This window comes from Pteropus alecto, unplaced genomic scaffold, assembly GCF_000325575.1.
Source record: "Pteropus alecto unplaced genomic scaffold, ASM32557v1 scaffold3, whole genome shotgun sequence".
In the NCBI taxonomy this organism is placed as follows: Eukaryota; Metazoa; Chordata; class Mammalia; order Chiroptera; family Pteropodidae; genus Pteropus; species Pteropus alecto.
In genome coordinates, this window is record NW_006442484.1 from 284,557 (window position 1) to 298,186 (window position 13,630).

Below are 13,630 nucleotides of genomic sequence, written 5' to 3' on the forward strand. Positions count from 1 at the left end.
AAACTATTAGCAGCAACAGTGACCAACTTTATCTAGGGTAAAAAATAAAAAGTAATAAAATTTTGCAACTTTATGCATATTTGGAATTACTTGTACAAACAGTTTAAAGATAAGTTTAGACCTGAACCATAAAAAAGAAAATTCCATCAGATGAGTCTCTTATATTCTAATAATCCAGGGCAGGTCAATAATTTACCATTTATTAATGTAGGACTTGCCAAAGTCTTATTTAAATGTGCTTTATCTTTTTTAGTTTTGTTTTCAACAAAGGTAGTATATTTGCTCCCACGACAGAATGCCGCTAATGCAGAAAATGAAGCATGACTTTTCATCACTCCTAAGGTTGAATTCAGTGGACATTCTCTGAGAAATACAGAAATGATCTACACAAGGCCGTCTAGACCTAATTTTGCCTTATTCAAAGAGATTAATATTTTTACATTCTTACCTTTTCACTGAAACACTCAAGCAAGTCTTGGACATACCCTCGCATTTCTTGCAAAAATTTATACCGTTCACCAATACCCCCAGAAGACCCTTCTAATCTTTCAATAGCCCTGGTAGAGTCCACTCGGCTTTGCAGATGTTTCTCATGCTGCTGTCGATTTGTTTTGTGTAGTTCTTTCATGGAGTCCAACCTTAAGAACACAAAAGGATAAATATAACATATTTACACCACAAAATTTATGCTGTCAGGACTCTTGCAATATTATAACGCATTTAGTTCCACTATTAGAATATAAAAATACTTGGTGTGGCATCTTTTCATCTGTACTGCTTTTTTCTCAAAAAATTGGCAGTTTACAGACTTCATATAAAGTTTTTTGATGGGCTAACCAAAATCTCACTGTTTTGCTTTTCCCCCCATATCTTGACTACACTTTTTCAGAGTCCAAGAGGTGCAAACTCAGAACTGTCTTCAACAAGATCATGGAGTGGCATTCTAAAAAACTTTTCAAGGCTTCCACAGAAGTAATCCAAGCAGGTAGCAGAACAAAGGATGAAGTCATCTTCTGTTTAGCTTTTGAAGATGGGCCAGTGAATCTTCTTTGCTGATAGTCTGCATCTGCTACCCCAGACTACATGTTGCCTGAGGGAACACAAAGCTAGAGGACAGGTCTTTAAGACATTGATCTGCCCTACCTGTCTTTAAGCTGTTTCTTTACCAAATCAATAGTAACGGGAGTCATCTCATTACTGGGAGTTTTGAAAGGGACTGTATTATCTGATTTTTGAGATTTGGCATCGGATGATCCATAGGCTGTATAACTATAAGGAATGCCATAGGATGAACCGTAAGGCATTGTCTGGTAAGTGTTCTGGTAGTACATATTCACTTCAGTAGGCTGACTTGCTTGAACCTAGAAAAAAAAAACAGGATATATATGAAAACTAGTAGCTAAAACTATGAAAAGAATATCATGTCTTTAGAGTTAAAAAAAAAAAAACCTAACAACAAAAATTATACCCATTTTCCAAACAGTATGTAATTAGAGTTCTTCAAAAGCAAATAAAAGTAGGGCTGGATGAATGTTCTAACTCTTATGAGATTACTGGATTCATTTTTAATAATTCTCAGAAATACAGAATATCGAAGAAGTTTAGAGTTGCAAAGGGCATTTAAAAAAAAATCCAAGGCTGCCATTTTATCAATAGAAGAGGATAAATTACTTGCCATGGTAATAGTATAAACAGATAAACAGAAATTAGCATTTAAGATTCCTGATATCTAGTCCAGGACTTTTCTGGTCAAAACACTAGTAACGAAGTTTACATTCATGCAAGAGTCTGTCTATAAAACAAATTATAACTATTTAGGAAGATATTTTTCATCTATGGCAACTTTTTACATTACTGAGAAATCTATCTTCTACAAAGTAATTTTTAAAGTCAGAAAAAATAAGTTATATAAGAAAGAAACATTTTATCTATACAGTGATTCTCCAACTTCAGTATGCATCAGAATTACCTGGAGGGGCTTATTAAACAGATGGCTGGGCCCCAGAACTTCTCATTCTCTAGGTCACAGGTTTGTGAGAATTTGCATTTCTAACAAGCTCCCAGATACTGATGCTGCTGGTTGAAGAACCACTTTGAGAAACACTGATTTAAGAACCTAGAAATTCTTCCATTATTTGACTATAAAAAACAAAATATAATACAGTTTCTTCTAAAACCTTAATGGATACCTAACTTTGTAATTTTCTCAATTATGTTACTTGAACAAATGACAAAGATTCCATTCAATATGCAATATGTTTTTACTTTAACAAAACAGGTAAAAAAGGTTTTTATATTTACTTTTTAATTTTTTAAGTTTAATTTTTTAGTTCTTACCTGAGGAATATTAATTCCTTTTCTTATCTGCTCCTGTTCCCATCGGCTGAGCTCTTCATCCTGTTCTCCAGTTACTAAAGCATCATCGTCACTCCCCTCAATACCTGCAGCCACAAGCAGCGGGGAAAAAAAGCAAGTAATACCAGAAAAACAGGGAGAGAAAAGATGCTATCCTGATATTTCACAAAAATTAAGCAAAACTATTGTTATTACCTCAACCCTACTAAAATGTCTATTATGATCTCTCTCTCTCATTTGATACTCTTGACTTTACTTGTCTTATACAAAGTATCCTTTGAGGCAAAGGGCAGTATTAATGTAACTCCTAAAACCTTAGATTTCCTAATCTCTGCAAGATTGACACCAGTTCAACAAAGGGAAGAACAAAACCTAATGTCTCCCAAAAATGTTGAGCCAATTATACAAATTCATGCATGTAAAGTGCTTAGCACAATACAGTCCAAACAGGAAGTGCTCAATAAACGTTAGCTATCACAATGCTAGTTTTTTCAAAAAAATCACAGTACAACACTTGTACTCATGCAAGAACAGTCCTCTAACATTAAACAGTTAAATAAATGTAGGTACTTTTTGTTTGACCATTCATTTTGACATCAAATCGAAAGTACTAGCAGTGTAACAGGCTATTTTATTAAATCTAGTTACCTATTTCCTCGGCAATTTTTTGTCTTTGAGACTTTTCTTTCACAGAAAATACTATACGGCGTTTCTCATCATCATCTTCATCATCGCTGGCATCATTCTCATCTTCTCTAACAAGGCGGCCTTTACCAGGCTCACTATCATGAGGAGTGAAATCTCCCAATTCCCGGGCCATCTGACGCTTTTTCCTTGCAGCATGTATGAAAGCTGCATCTGGAATTTCTCCTACAAACAAATGGTAAGGATTATAAAATGTATTAGAGTATAAAGTTTCTATTTTCTTAAAACTATGAAGGGTAAAATAATCTCACCAAGAAAGCCCTACCACAGTGATAATGTTCTAATATTAGTTGCTGGCACTCCTTTCCCAAACTGTGCCTGCAATCCAACTGATTTATTTTTAATTTAGCTGAAATAGAAACTAAAAGTCACTAAGGAAACTAAAAAGTATATAATGGCAATATGTATGGAAAGTGTGTATGTGTGTGTTGGGAGGGTGGAGGACTCCACCAAAAGCAGTTTTATTTTAACTCTAATTTTTTTCATTTTTAAGAGAAACAAAACAAAACCATATTACTAAACTAATAAACAAATAAAAATTTAAGAAGTGTCCACAACTCGCAACCCTAAAAAACACTATTAGATTTATAAAATATTTCTCTTGCAAATGGTTTTGAGTTCATAGGTAAGCATATCGAATATATAATTATGTGCCTAATTTCCCTTCATGTTAAAACATACGCTTTTCTCCATGTTGTTTTATATATATATATAATTTTAATGGCTTAGCATTCACTTAACAGATAAAGCACAATCTACTACATAATTAATTGACCTTCTCACTCACAGTAAAAATTAATGCCTTCCTACCCATTGTTCTTTTAATAGCTATGTAATATGCCATCATGTAAATGTACCTTAATTTACTAAGCCATTACTCTCCTGCTAGACATTTTTTTTTTTTTAATTTTGCTCACCGCAAATAATGTTGTGATGAAAACATTATTTCCTTGGAATAAATTTCCAGATATGGAATTAGGGTCGAAGAATAAGAAAATTTGACATCTATTGATACATAGCGCCAAATAGCTTCCCTTAAGGACTGTACCAGCTAGAATGCTACTAGATCTATGTATATAACTTTTTATAACTTTAACAACTCAGGGTAAACATTTTTAAATTTTCTAAATATTAATGAATTAAACAATATCTCCTCATAATTTAAATTTGGCTACTTATTGATTCAAAAGCTGATTAGCCAGTGAAGATTTGCAAACTATTTCATATATAAAAGTAAAACTGAATAAAGTGTGAACAGAAAACTAGCAGCAGTTAATTTTGCTTTTAGTAGCAGTTCTAAAAAAGTTAAAGTCTTAATCTGAAATACATAAAAAGACTTTAGTACCATTTATCCATTTATTTAAATCCCACATTTGTTTTGATAACAAAACTGCCTCACAATGAACTTGGAAAACTGGGAAGTTTCCAGTTCCCTCACTTTTTATACTTGCAAAAGTTAACACCTTGGCTTCAAACAAGGATGTCCTAAGAAACACAAGTTAGCTAAATAACTAAAACTTTACAGATGGCCCACTCTTGAGGGCTTACTTCAGTTGACAAGCACTTGCTAGTACACACCTGGACGGAGAACATTCAAAGAAGATAAAGCATTTGAAAAGGCTCCCCCAGCCTTGGGCTTTTCTTCTTCCTTCTCACTTTCCATATCCATTTCATCTTCACCATGTTCACTAATAATAACTCCATCTTCTTGACTGGTGTCCTTAACATGTCCTGTTTTGTCCAAAGGTGGTTCATCTACATTTCGAAAAAATTGATTTTAAAACAAAATCCATAAATTAAGGAGGCACTTTTTATTTGATTATGGGCTCAACTCATTAAAGCTGAAACTATTTTAATTGTTTACAAAAACCTCAAACCACTGATGTATGAAAATGAAATAACACAACAGACATAATTGGGAGATTAAAATAAAATAAAGGACACAGGGATGCATTTGAGGCCCTGCTCAATCCCCTCTTCAGTTAATTTTATCAAAATTTTACTAATTTATCAAAAATTAACTGTTTCTTCCTCTAAGCTCCCATAGGTAACAGTTCGTACCTCCTTGAAGCATTATTTCATTTTACATTCTAGTACTTCATTAAACTCTAAGCCCATTCAAGGCAGCTTTTATCAACAACAAAGGTTACAGATCAGGTAAACCCCTCTGTGATGAACGCTTTTCTGGGATATCTTCTTAGCTCATAACCATTTTTCGCCCATCACCTAAAGGGGTGAGACCCAAAAGTTACATTTACACTGGGCAACCCTGACCCCACTGCCAGGACTAAATAAATATTTAAGAGTGAATTTGTGACTGAAGCAGAGACAACCTGATTCTTTCTGGGAATCTAGAACTGGGACAGACACCCAAGTCAGAGACCAGGTGGCACTAAGAACCATATGTATACCAGGAAAGGTGCTATGGAGTGGCCATATTCTGCCAAGTAGACAAGGAAGAGAGCTCTCTAACTCAGTTCTAATTCTCAGGCCATTCCTAAGCCCAGTGTCAAGACTGCTTTCCTGACACTGGGTTTCTAGAGGCCTACGGTGTTTTACTTTACATCAAGTGGTTTACTTATAACTAAATAGTCTTACCACATCCTCCATCCCAGGCAAAAATCAAGAAAATCAAAATGTTCTCACCTTGAAGCACTTGACCCTGGCAATGGGCACAATAGGCACAATGAATATAATGAAAGTAAAACAAAAGTTTATTCTAAATACGAAAGATACCTTCCTGCTGTTTCCTTCGCATGTTCCCCTCCAAAAATTGCTTCAAAAGTTCTTTTCTTTTTAAACCACATTCTACTCCCCTAAACAAGAGTCCCAGGAATAATACCCATGCCATGCCCCATCTCCACACGTTTATTGAGAAGATTTAGGTCATTCTGTTTAGGCCCTTTAATTTTTTTTCCTGTTACCATCCTACCTCATTAGCCATAGACTTGCTTCTGAAGTGCATTCTGAGGCTATGAGATTTCAAAACTCACTTTATCAGATGTATATGGTTAGATTGAGTCAAAAACTACCCATTTCCTTCTACTCTCAACTAACACTAAATCAATGGCTTTCAACAGACAGAACTGCAAAAGGTCTACCAGATCAGATATGCTCAAATAATGATTCCTGAAGATTTTAAAAGATTCAATGAATCATTAAGTTCACAAGCATTTGTGAATGAGCAAATACTAGTCCAAAACAGCTGAATTTTTGTTAGTGGTCACATATTATGCTTCTAGACATCTTTATAAGAGAACTTTTTTCTAGGCTCCTCCTGTGCGCCCTCAATTTTATTTTTTTACCACTACTTCAGGAAACTCGCTCTCACAAATATTCTCATTATCTTGATTAGGCTCTCCCTCTCCTTCAGTCTTCAGAGACTTAGGTTTCTCTTTATCAAAAGCACTTCTACTTGATCCCAATGGCCTCTCTAGCTATCATCCTCTACTTTAGCAGTCCCCAACATTTTGGCGCTAGGGACCAGTACTCCTCTGAGATATTCGATATGAGATAGAGTTGAGATGGTGATGCTAGCACTGGGAGCAGCTGCAAATACAGATGAAGCTTCACTCCCTTGCCTGCCACGCAGCCTGGTTCCTAACAGGCCACCGACAGGTACTGGTCCACAGCCTGGGAGGTAGGGACCCCTGCTCTACTTCTCTCTGCCAAACTTCCCAAAGAAGCAGTGTGGACCTGTTGCCTTCTACTTCCTCACCAGCTTGCACACACATCTCAACCCCGGCAAATGGCTTTTGTGTTCTCCCATTTCAAGTTCACTAACTAACCTCATGGCTGCAGCCACAGCTAATTCTTACGGTATCACTGAGCAAATCAGCAAAAGATGTTCCTTCTTCCAAGGAGACACAGCTTGCCTAGTGGATGAATCTCTTGCCAGATGCCTTCCTCCAGCAAAACACAGCAACCCTGCCAAAAGCCCTTCCTTTGTCTTTACTTTTCCTGACCTTTCTGGAACTATTTCATACAACCTACCCATCCTCATCTTGAAACTGTCCTGTCTTTTTTCCTTTAGCCTTTATGATTCTTATAGCTCTTTGGAAAATCCTCTTTTCTCCGTGTATGCTTATTACAGGTAGAAGTCCTTGGTCCTCAAGAATTTTTCATTTTTGCTGCTCTCTCAATGCCATTTACTTTTGGTTTTAATATTATCTCAATAAGCACCATACCTAAATCTACATCTCCAACTGTTCATTGGCTATTCCACTCAAATTCAAGTTTAAAAGTGAACTCATTATTTTAGGAATATCAAAAAAATAGGTTTCCAAGTCAATGCTACCCTCGTTTTGAAATTAATGCATCTCTACATATCTAAGGAGGATCGGGGTAGGAAGAGTTCGGGTTTGTGAGTCTATTACTGAAGAGCTTCACGGCACCATTATTTCAGGGATAATAATGACAATCTATAATATGAAGGTTTCACCTCTGGGGAGGACATTAACTGAGTTATCTGGTGAGAGCTTTGTGAAAGTGGAACAATGGAAGAAGTCACGACGATGGCATTGTAAACCTCATACCTACTTTAATTTCTTTCTTTCTTTTTAGGCGAGGCAACCCTTGATTGACCTCATAGAATGCAAGGACCTTGTCAGCTTACAATCTCTTATATTTTTACGCCTACAGCACCCGGTCTTCCTAGGTGGTCTCCAATCCAAGTACTAACCAGTCCCAACCCTGCTTAGCTTCTGAGATCAGATGGAATTGGGCTTATTCAGGGTGGCATGGCCGTAGACCCTACTTTAATGTCGAAACCCACTAGAGTAAATGGTCCTTTCTCAGGTCTCACTTTTCCTGACCTTTCCTGTACTATTTCATCATACATGGTTGAATTTCAAGAGATTTGGGAAAAATGAAGCAGTTTCCTAGACTCTAAGATAATCGGTTTCCCTAAAAATATTCCTCCTCCCACCTACCTTCTCTATTTCTATATATACATAATTATTCTCTCAGTCACCCTGGCATGAAAGCTCAAATTTAACTATTTCTTTTAAATCCAATAGCTAAAGCATACATGAAGCCTACTGATTCTTCTCTTGGAACATTTCTCAAATAATCCTTTCTTTTCATTTCTTCTCCCATACCCACAGCAAACATTTTTAACTCATCTACAATTTCCCATGAAGACAGGAAAGGCCTGTCTTGCTAGACCTTTTTAAACCCACCAGTAAGGGATCAAAGCTGACCCTTGCATTTAAAGTGCTTTATGTCTCCAATCTCTCCTTATGCCAATCTGTGCTAATACTGGGTTAAGGTTTCAAAAGGCATTTATCATGTCACCATCTTGGCAAGCCAGTGAACAAAGCAACTATAAACCCCTTACTGGATACCAAACATCCTTTACAATCTGTTGACAGTGTATCTTTCTCCCTAAACTTCTACTTCCTCCACAAATTATCTACTTTGTCATGTGAGGTATACTTGCTCTTTTCCAAAACAGCCTTAGTCACATTAATCTTTAATGATAACACTATATTTTCCCTCTTCTATCTTTTGGAATTCAAATTATCAAAGCTCCAGCTTCAAATTGCACTTTATCTGTGAACCATTCTTTGCCCCATCTCTTAAAAAAAAAAATGTAGTTACCCTTGAAACAATTCATTGGACATTTTGCTAAACACTGGATCCAATTACTTGGACCACATTTAAGTGCTGTCTCCAAAATTAGATTTTAAGTTTGAGATATAATAACATACTTTTCCACATTAAGCCTGTAGCTGACAAACTGGGAAATAACAGTTCTATCCTTAAGTCCATAAAAATAAAAAGATTTCCCTAGGGTATTTGCATGTGAATAACTCAGACCATCGCGTATTATAATGGATCTACTTTCCTAAAGACAAATAACTGCTTAAATATTTTAACTTAGATGTGAGAACAGGAAAGATATCTGTACAATGTAGGCAGGTGCCTCACACTGAGGAGTCTTCATCCACATATGTGATAAGGCTGTGGAATGGAAGTATCAACATTAAACTTAGGGCATTCGTAAAAGTTCTGTAAGAATTAAACCAACTGTAGAACTATCACCAAAGAAAATGAAAACCTGTCTTTATAAAATATAAGTACAGGAATATGCACAGTACTCCCTCAAACAGGAATAAACTTGTGTCTCAGGTTTAAATAGGAAACCTTTCTCTGTTCACCAGCAGTCTGACTAGCAGGAAATTAGGAGAGGATTTCGTCATTGCAGTAGAAATATTCCAGGGGCGAAGTGTCTGTCTTTTTAAAAAATGCATTTACAATGCAATTCTGTTAGAATTAAATAGAACCGTATTGCCACAGAATTTGGACCCTTGACAATGACAGTCACCTGAAAGAATTCACAATGTATACTTTACAGCAAATCTGTTCAATCCCTGAGTGCTTTCATGTATTCATTTCAAAAGAACCATTTTAATTTGGTACTTACTGTCAGCTGATGAGTTGACATCTGTCTTAATCTTTGATTTTTCAAGATCTTCTTTATATTCTTTCTTAAGTAATTTTACAATCTTTTTGCTATAACTTGATTTCTTCACTTTAAAAACTTCTTCATTTTCTTAAAAAAAAATTAAATGAAGTCTGTAGCATCAATTTTCAGACAATATATTCCCTTTTAACTTTTACATTTTATGTGCTTTTCGAATTCTTCCAAATATATACTCATACACCCCAAATCATTACATAATTCGAAGTTATTTGAAGTCTGTCATAGATTTCAAAAACTGCAGTTAACTTCATAAATTAATCTGGAATAATGTGAATTTGAGAATTTTTTTAAAGGTCTAACATATATAAACTACACAAAATTTTCCTTTTTCCTATTATCTTCCTTAAGTCGCCTATTTCAGAAAAAATCATTGATAAAGCACTTAATAACCAAATTACTATGATATCTGAAACAAAATATCCAAAATCAAAAGGTGCTGACTAACAGAGCTGTCAATTTTTAGTAACTCTATCCATCACAAACTGACATAATGTTATTGCAAGAATAAGCTGCGAAAACACTTTTCAAAAATAACTTGTGATGATGTATCCATTATCTTTGATTTAAAAAACTTAAAGTCAAACACTTTACCAAATCGTCCTTGCATTGTCAAACACAAAAATCTGGCGGTAGTCCTCTCAAACTTAGAATGAAAAATAACAGATAAAAGAGAAACTGTCTACCTTACTGGAAACAAAAGCATCTCACATCAAGACGCAAGAGAGATGTCCAAAAGTCTTTCTTTCGTATTTTATAACACGGACTTAACTGGGCTATATAAACACACAATCGATTGGTCAGAAAGTGAAAATTTTTAAGGCTCATTTACGATCGGAAATCTAAACCCACTACTGCCTGGCCTCTTTCACACCTGACTGGATAAACTGCCTTGAATTCCTATTACACTGTCTCGCTTCATTGTCCAAAAGTCGATGCGAAGAAGGCCAGATTTCTGAACTCCTATTTATTTTTACGGAGAAACTTAGGTTCGGCGTATGCAAGGGACTGGCCCAAGGTCATTCTGAATCAAAGCTTCAACTCCTGGACTCTGTTCCAGACACAGGACTGTTCCTCCTTACAAACCCGCCTTCCGGTCAAGGATGTCCCCACAAAGCACCCAGGAGACGTGGGCACCATGACCTGCAGAAGGATCAGATAAGTCAGGGGACCCAACTCAGGTTGTTCCTCTAACACACCCGCCAAAAAAGAGGCACGACAGGGGATATCGAATTTGAAAAACTCGATCTGAGCTCTGGCCCCTCGTAGTAGAAAATGCACAGGACGATGAGGAGGAGGCGGTTAAGAAAAGGTTGGTGGCGGCGCGGGAACGCGTCGCCTGCCACAGCAGAAGGCCGGAGGCGGAGAAAGATGTGCAGCAGGTCGGGCACAGAGGGGATTCAGGATACGGAGGCTGGGCGTCCCAGGAACGCGGAGACCCCGGGCGTGGGGCTGGGGTAGGGATGCCGGGATCTAGGATCCCGAAGTGCGGTGGTTACCTTCCTCCTCGTCCTGGAAGCTGAGCAGGCTGGCCCGGGGCACTTCTTTGTTCTCGCGCGGCCTCTTGCGCTGCTTCAGCCCGTTGCCAGGTTCCGCGCCGCCCGGGAAGCAGCTCCCGGCCTCGGCCCCGGGCCCTGGGGTCAGTGCAGAAGGCGGTGGCAGCCCGGGGCCCAGTAGCGACTCTCCCCCGGGGGCCCTGTCGCTGCCGCCGGGGCCCGGCTCTTCTCCAGTGCCGGGCGGCGGCAACAACGGCGGCGGCTCCTGCTCCTCATCGCGCTCTCGCTCCTCCTCCTCCGAGTCATTCCGCTTGCGCACGTTCACTCGCCGGGCCTTTCGGAACATTCCCGCGGCCCGCACGGCGGTCTCACACCCGCTCCCACACGGCTGCCCGGCAGCGCCGAGCTCGCGACGGCGCACGCGCGCTCTCCCAAGCTCCCGCCGGGTCCTGTCTTCCCTCGCGCTACCACGCGCGCGGAGCACGCATGCGCTCACGCTCTCACTCCTTGAAGAGAACTCCGCGCCTCTCGCGAGAACGTCAGGTTTTTGCACTGTCCTCTGTCGGCGTGGAGGACTATTGGGACGAAACTCTGTGACTCCAGTGCTGTCCGATGGGTCACAAAGAGGATCATAGAGATGAGAGGACAGAGTAAGCTCCGTCGTTCTTCAGCGAACTGTGCTGCAGTGCGTCTTCCGCACTTAAGCGGGGCAGTCACGGGAGGAGACCTCCCGCCACTGGCTGGGAGGGACAAATAGAGGAGGGGGAGGAGACAGAAGGAAAATCTGGCTTTGGTAAGGGAAAGTGGGGTCCAAGTACTGAGATGATCTCCGAACTGTGAATTGAGGTGTGAAATGGTAATTATCACTAACTATTGAGTAATACTCCGTATTTCCACAGCTTTACAGCTACAGAGCACGTTCAAAAACATTGAATTTCATTTATGATAGATGTTACCTGGCTGATATATGAGCCCCCTTCTTTCTATTACGAGAGCAAAAGTGTTTTAGTGTTTTCGAAAGAATGCCAAGTTTGCTAGCAGTTCTGAAACGGCCAATTTCGGAAACAAACGGAAGGAAAATAGACTTGGAGGTGAGGATGGTTGTGACACATTTGAATTGCGTCACAGAGGTAACAGTCTTAACTGACAAGACCTGAACAGGGTACGTGACTTAAGTTGAACTCACAGGCTTTCCCGTTGTGTCACCAGCTTGGGTTTGGGGCCTTTTCCTTCGCGTGTGCGTGTATATGTGAATTAATTTTCATGTCTCAACATTCAAAAGATAACAAAGGGCATTCATCTACTGAAAAAGCCTACCCATCTTAGTTAAAAGTCTTCCAGTTCAGGGACAATATTAAAAGTTTCTCATGACTCTCCAGAGATATTCTATGAACATAAAGCAAATACGTATATTTTTATGAATTACTTTTTGTACACAGTGTATAAACAGTCCATTTTTTGTCTAGCATAAATTGGAGCTCAGTTCATATCTGTACATAAAGCATTGTCTCTTCTTTTTCTCAGCTGCCAAGTGATCCATTGTTGCAGTGTACCACGATTTATATAACCAGTCCCATAAAAATTGACATTAAGCTTATTTCCAGTCTTGGTATAATAATGCTGGAATAAAAGCTTCAAAAAATGCTCACATCTGTAGGGTGAACTGGATTTGGAATTTCTAGATCCAAATGTGTTCATTTGTAATTTTGCTAATCTAAAATCCTCTTTGAGCAAAGAGTGCCTATTTGCTTTCGCATCCTGTCAAAATTTCACTTGCGATATAATTTCCAAGTTGAAGCAGGCAATCCCAAGCCCACTAGGAATTTCTATGTCATACAAACCTGCCTCTTTTCTCTGGTTTTCTTTGACTGGATTTGAGATCTGTCCACCAGGACTCACTTTGGGAAACTGGAAGATGACCTAGACTAAGTGCATCCTCTGTAACATTTTCTTCCAATTAATAGGAAAAGTTAATAACATTTGGCTTCCATTCTATTTGAATTAATTTAAGTTCTTATATTCTGACTGTTCAGCATTGATTTAAGTTCTGATTCCAACAGAGTGTTTCATAGGTGAATTGAACTCCAGTTCGCCATCACGAAAGATTCAAATTCTGCCTGGTCAGCCTCCAGACACCTGAGCCAAGAGACAGATAAGCAATAACATAGAGTAGAGGTAACAAAGATAGATCGAGAACAGAATATGTTAATATCTTGACCTAAAACTTCAAAAAGATCTTTCACTATAAAATTGTTGTTTGAATATGGGCAGAGGGGAGAACACTTGTATTTTAAAGTGAGCCAAGGTATTGAAAGACAACAAACGTATTTTTATCTTTGACAGTCTACCTATTCAGATAATTAAAGGGCAAAGTTAAACACTTAAAAGTTATCTTGATGCTCAAGCAAGCCAAAGGTCTTTCCGGTGGTTTTAGACATTGTGGAGATTAAATTCCTGACACTGAATAGCTGCTTTAATTGCCTGTCAGCAGTTTATTATCAGAAGTTAATTATTTTATAAAACACTTGCTGTTTTAACATGCTGTAAGTATTAAACTGGTTTGTTTATTGAATATAGTATGTCATCACTA

General features: G+C 38.3%; 1 protein-coding gene and 1 pseudogene across 1 annotated transcript in view; both read right to left on the reverse strand.

The window, feature by feature from the left end:
* Nucleotides 1-11,552, reverse strand: part of PAXBP1 (PAX3 and PAX7 binding protein 1) — a 31,107-nt gene extending 19,555 nt beyond the window's left edge. The window contains exons 1-7 of the mRNA XM_006920971.2: nt 11,044-11,552; nt 9,488-9,616; nt 4,639-4,815; nt 3,004-3,225; nt 2,338-2,441; nt 1,144-1,361; nt 449-638 (exon numbers count right to left, since the gene is read on the reverse strand). Coding sequence (XP_006921033.1) covers nt 449-638; nt 1,144-1,361; nt 2,338-2,441; nt 3,004-3,225; nt 4,639-4,815; nt 9,488-9,616; nt 11,044-11,386 — 1,383 coding nt within the window. The 5' untranslated portion in view covers nt 11,387-11,552. The remainder of the gene's footprint in view (nt 1-448; nt 639-1,143; nt 1,362-2,337; nt 2,442-3,003; nt 3,226-4,638; nt 4,816-9,487; nt 9,617-11,043) is intronic.
* Nucleotides 7,693-7,811, reverse strand: LOC112470650 (annotated as a pseudogene).
* Nucleotides 11,553-13,630: the final 2,078 nt, after the last annotated feature.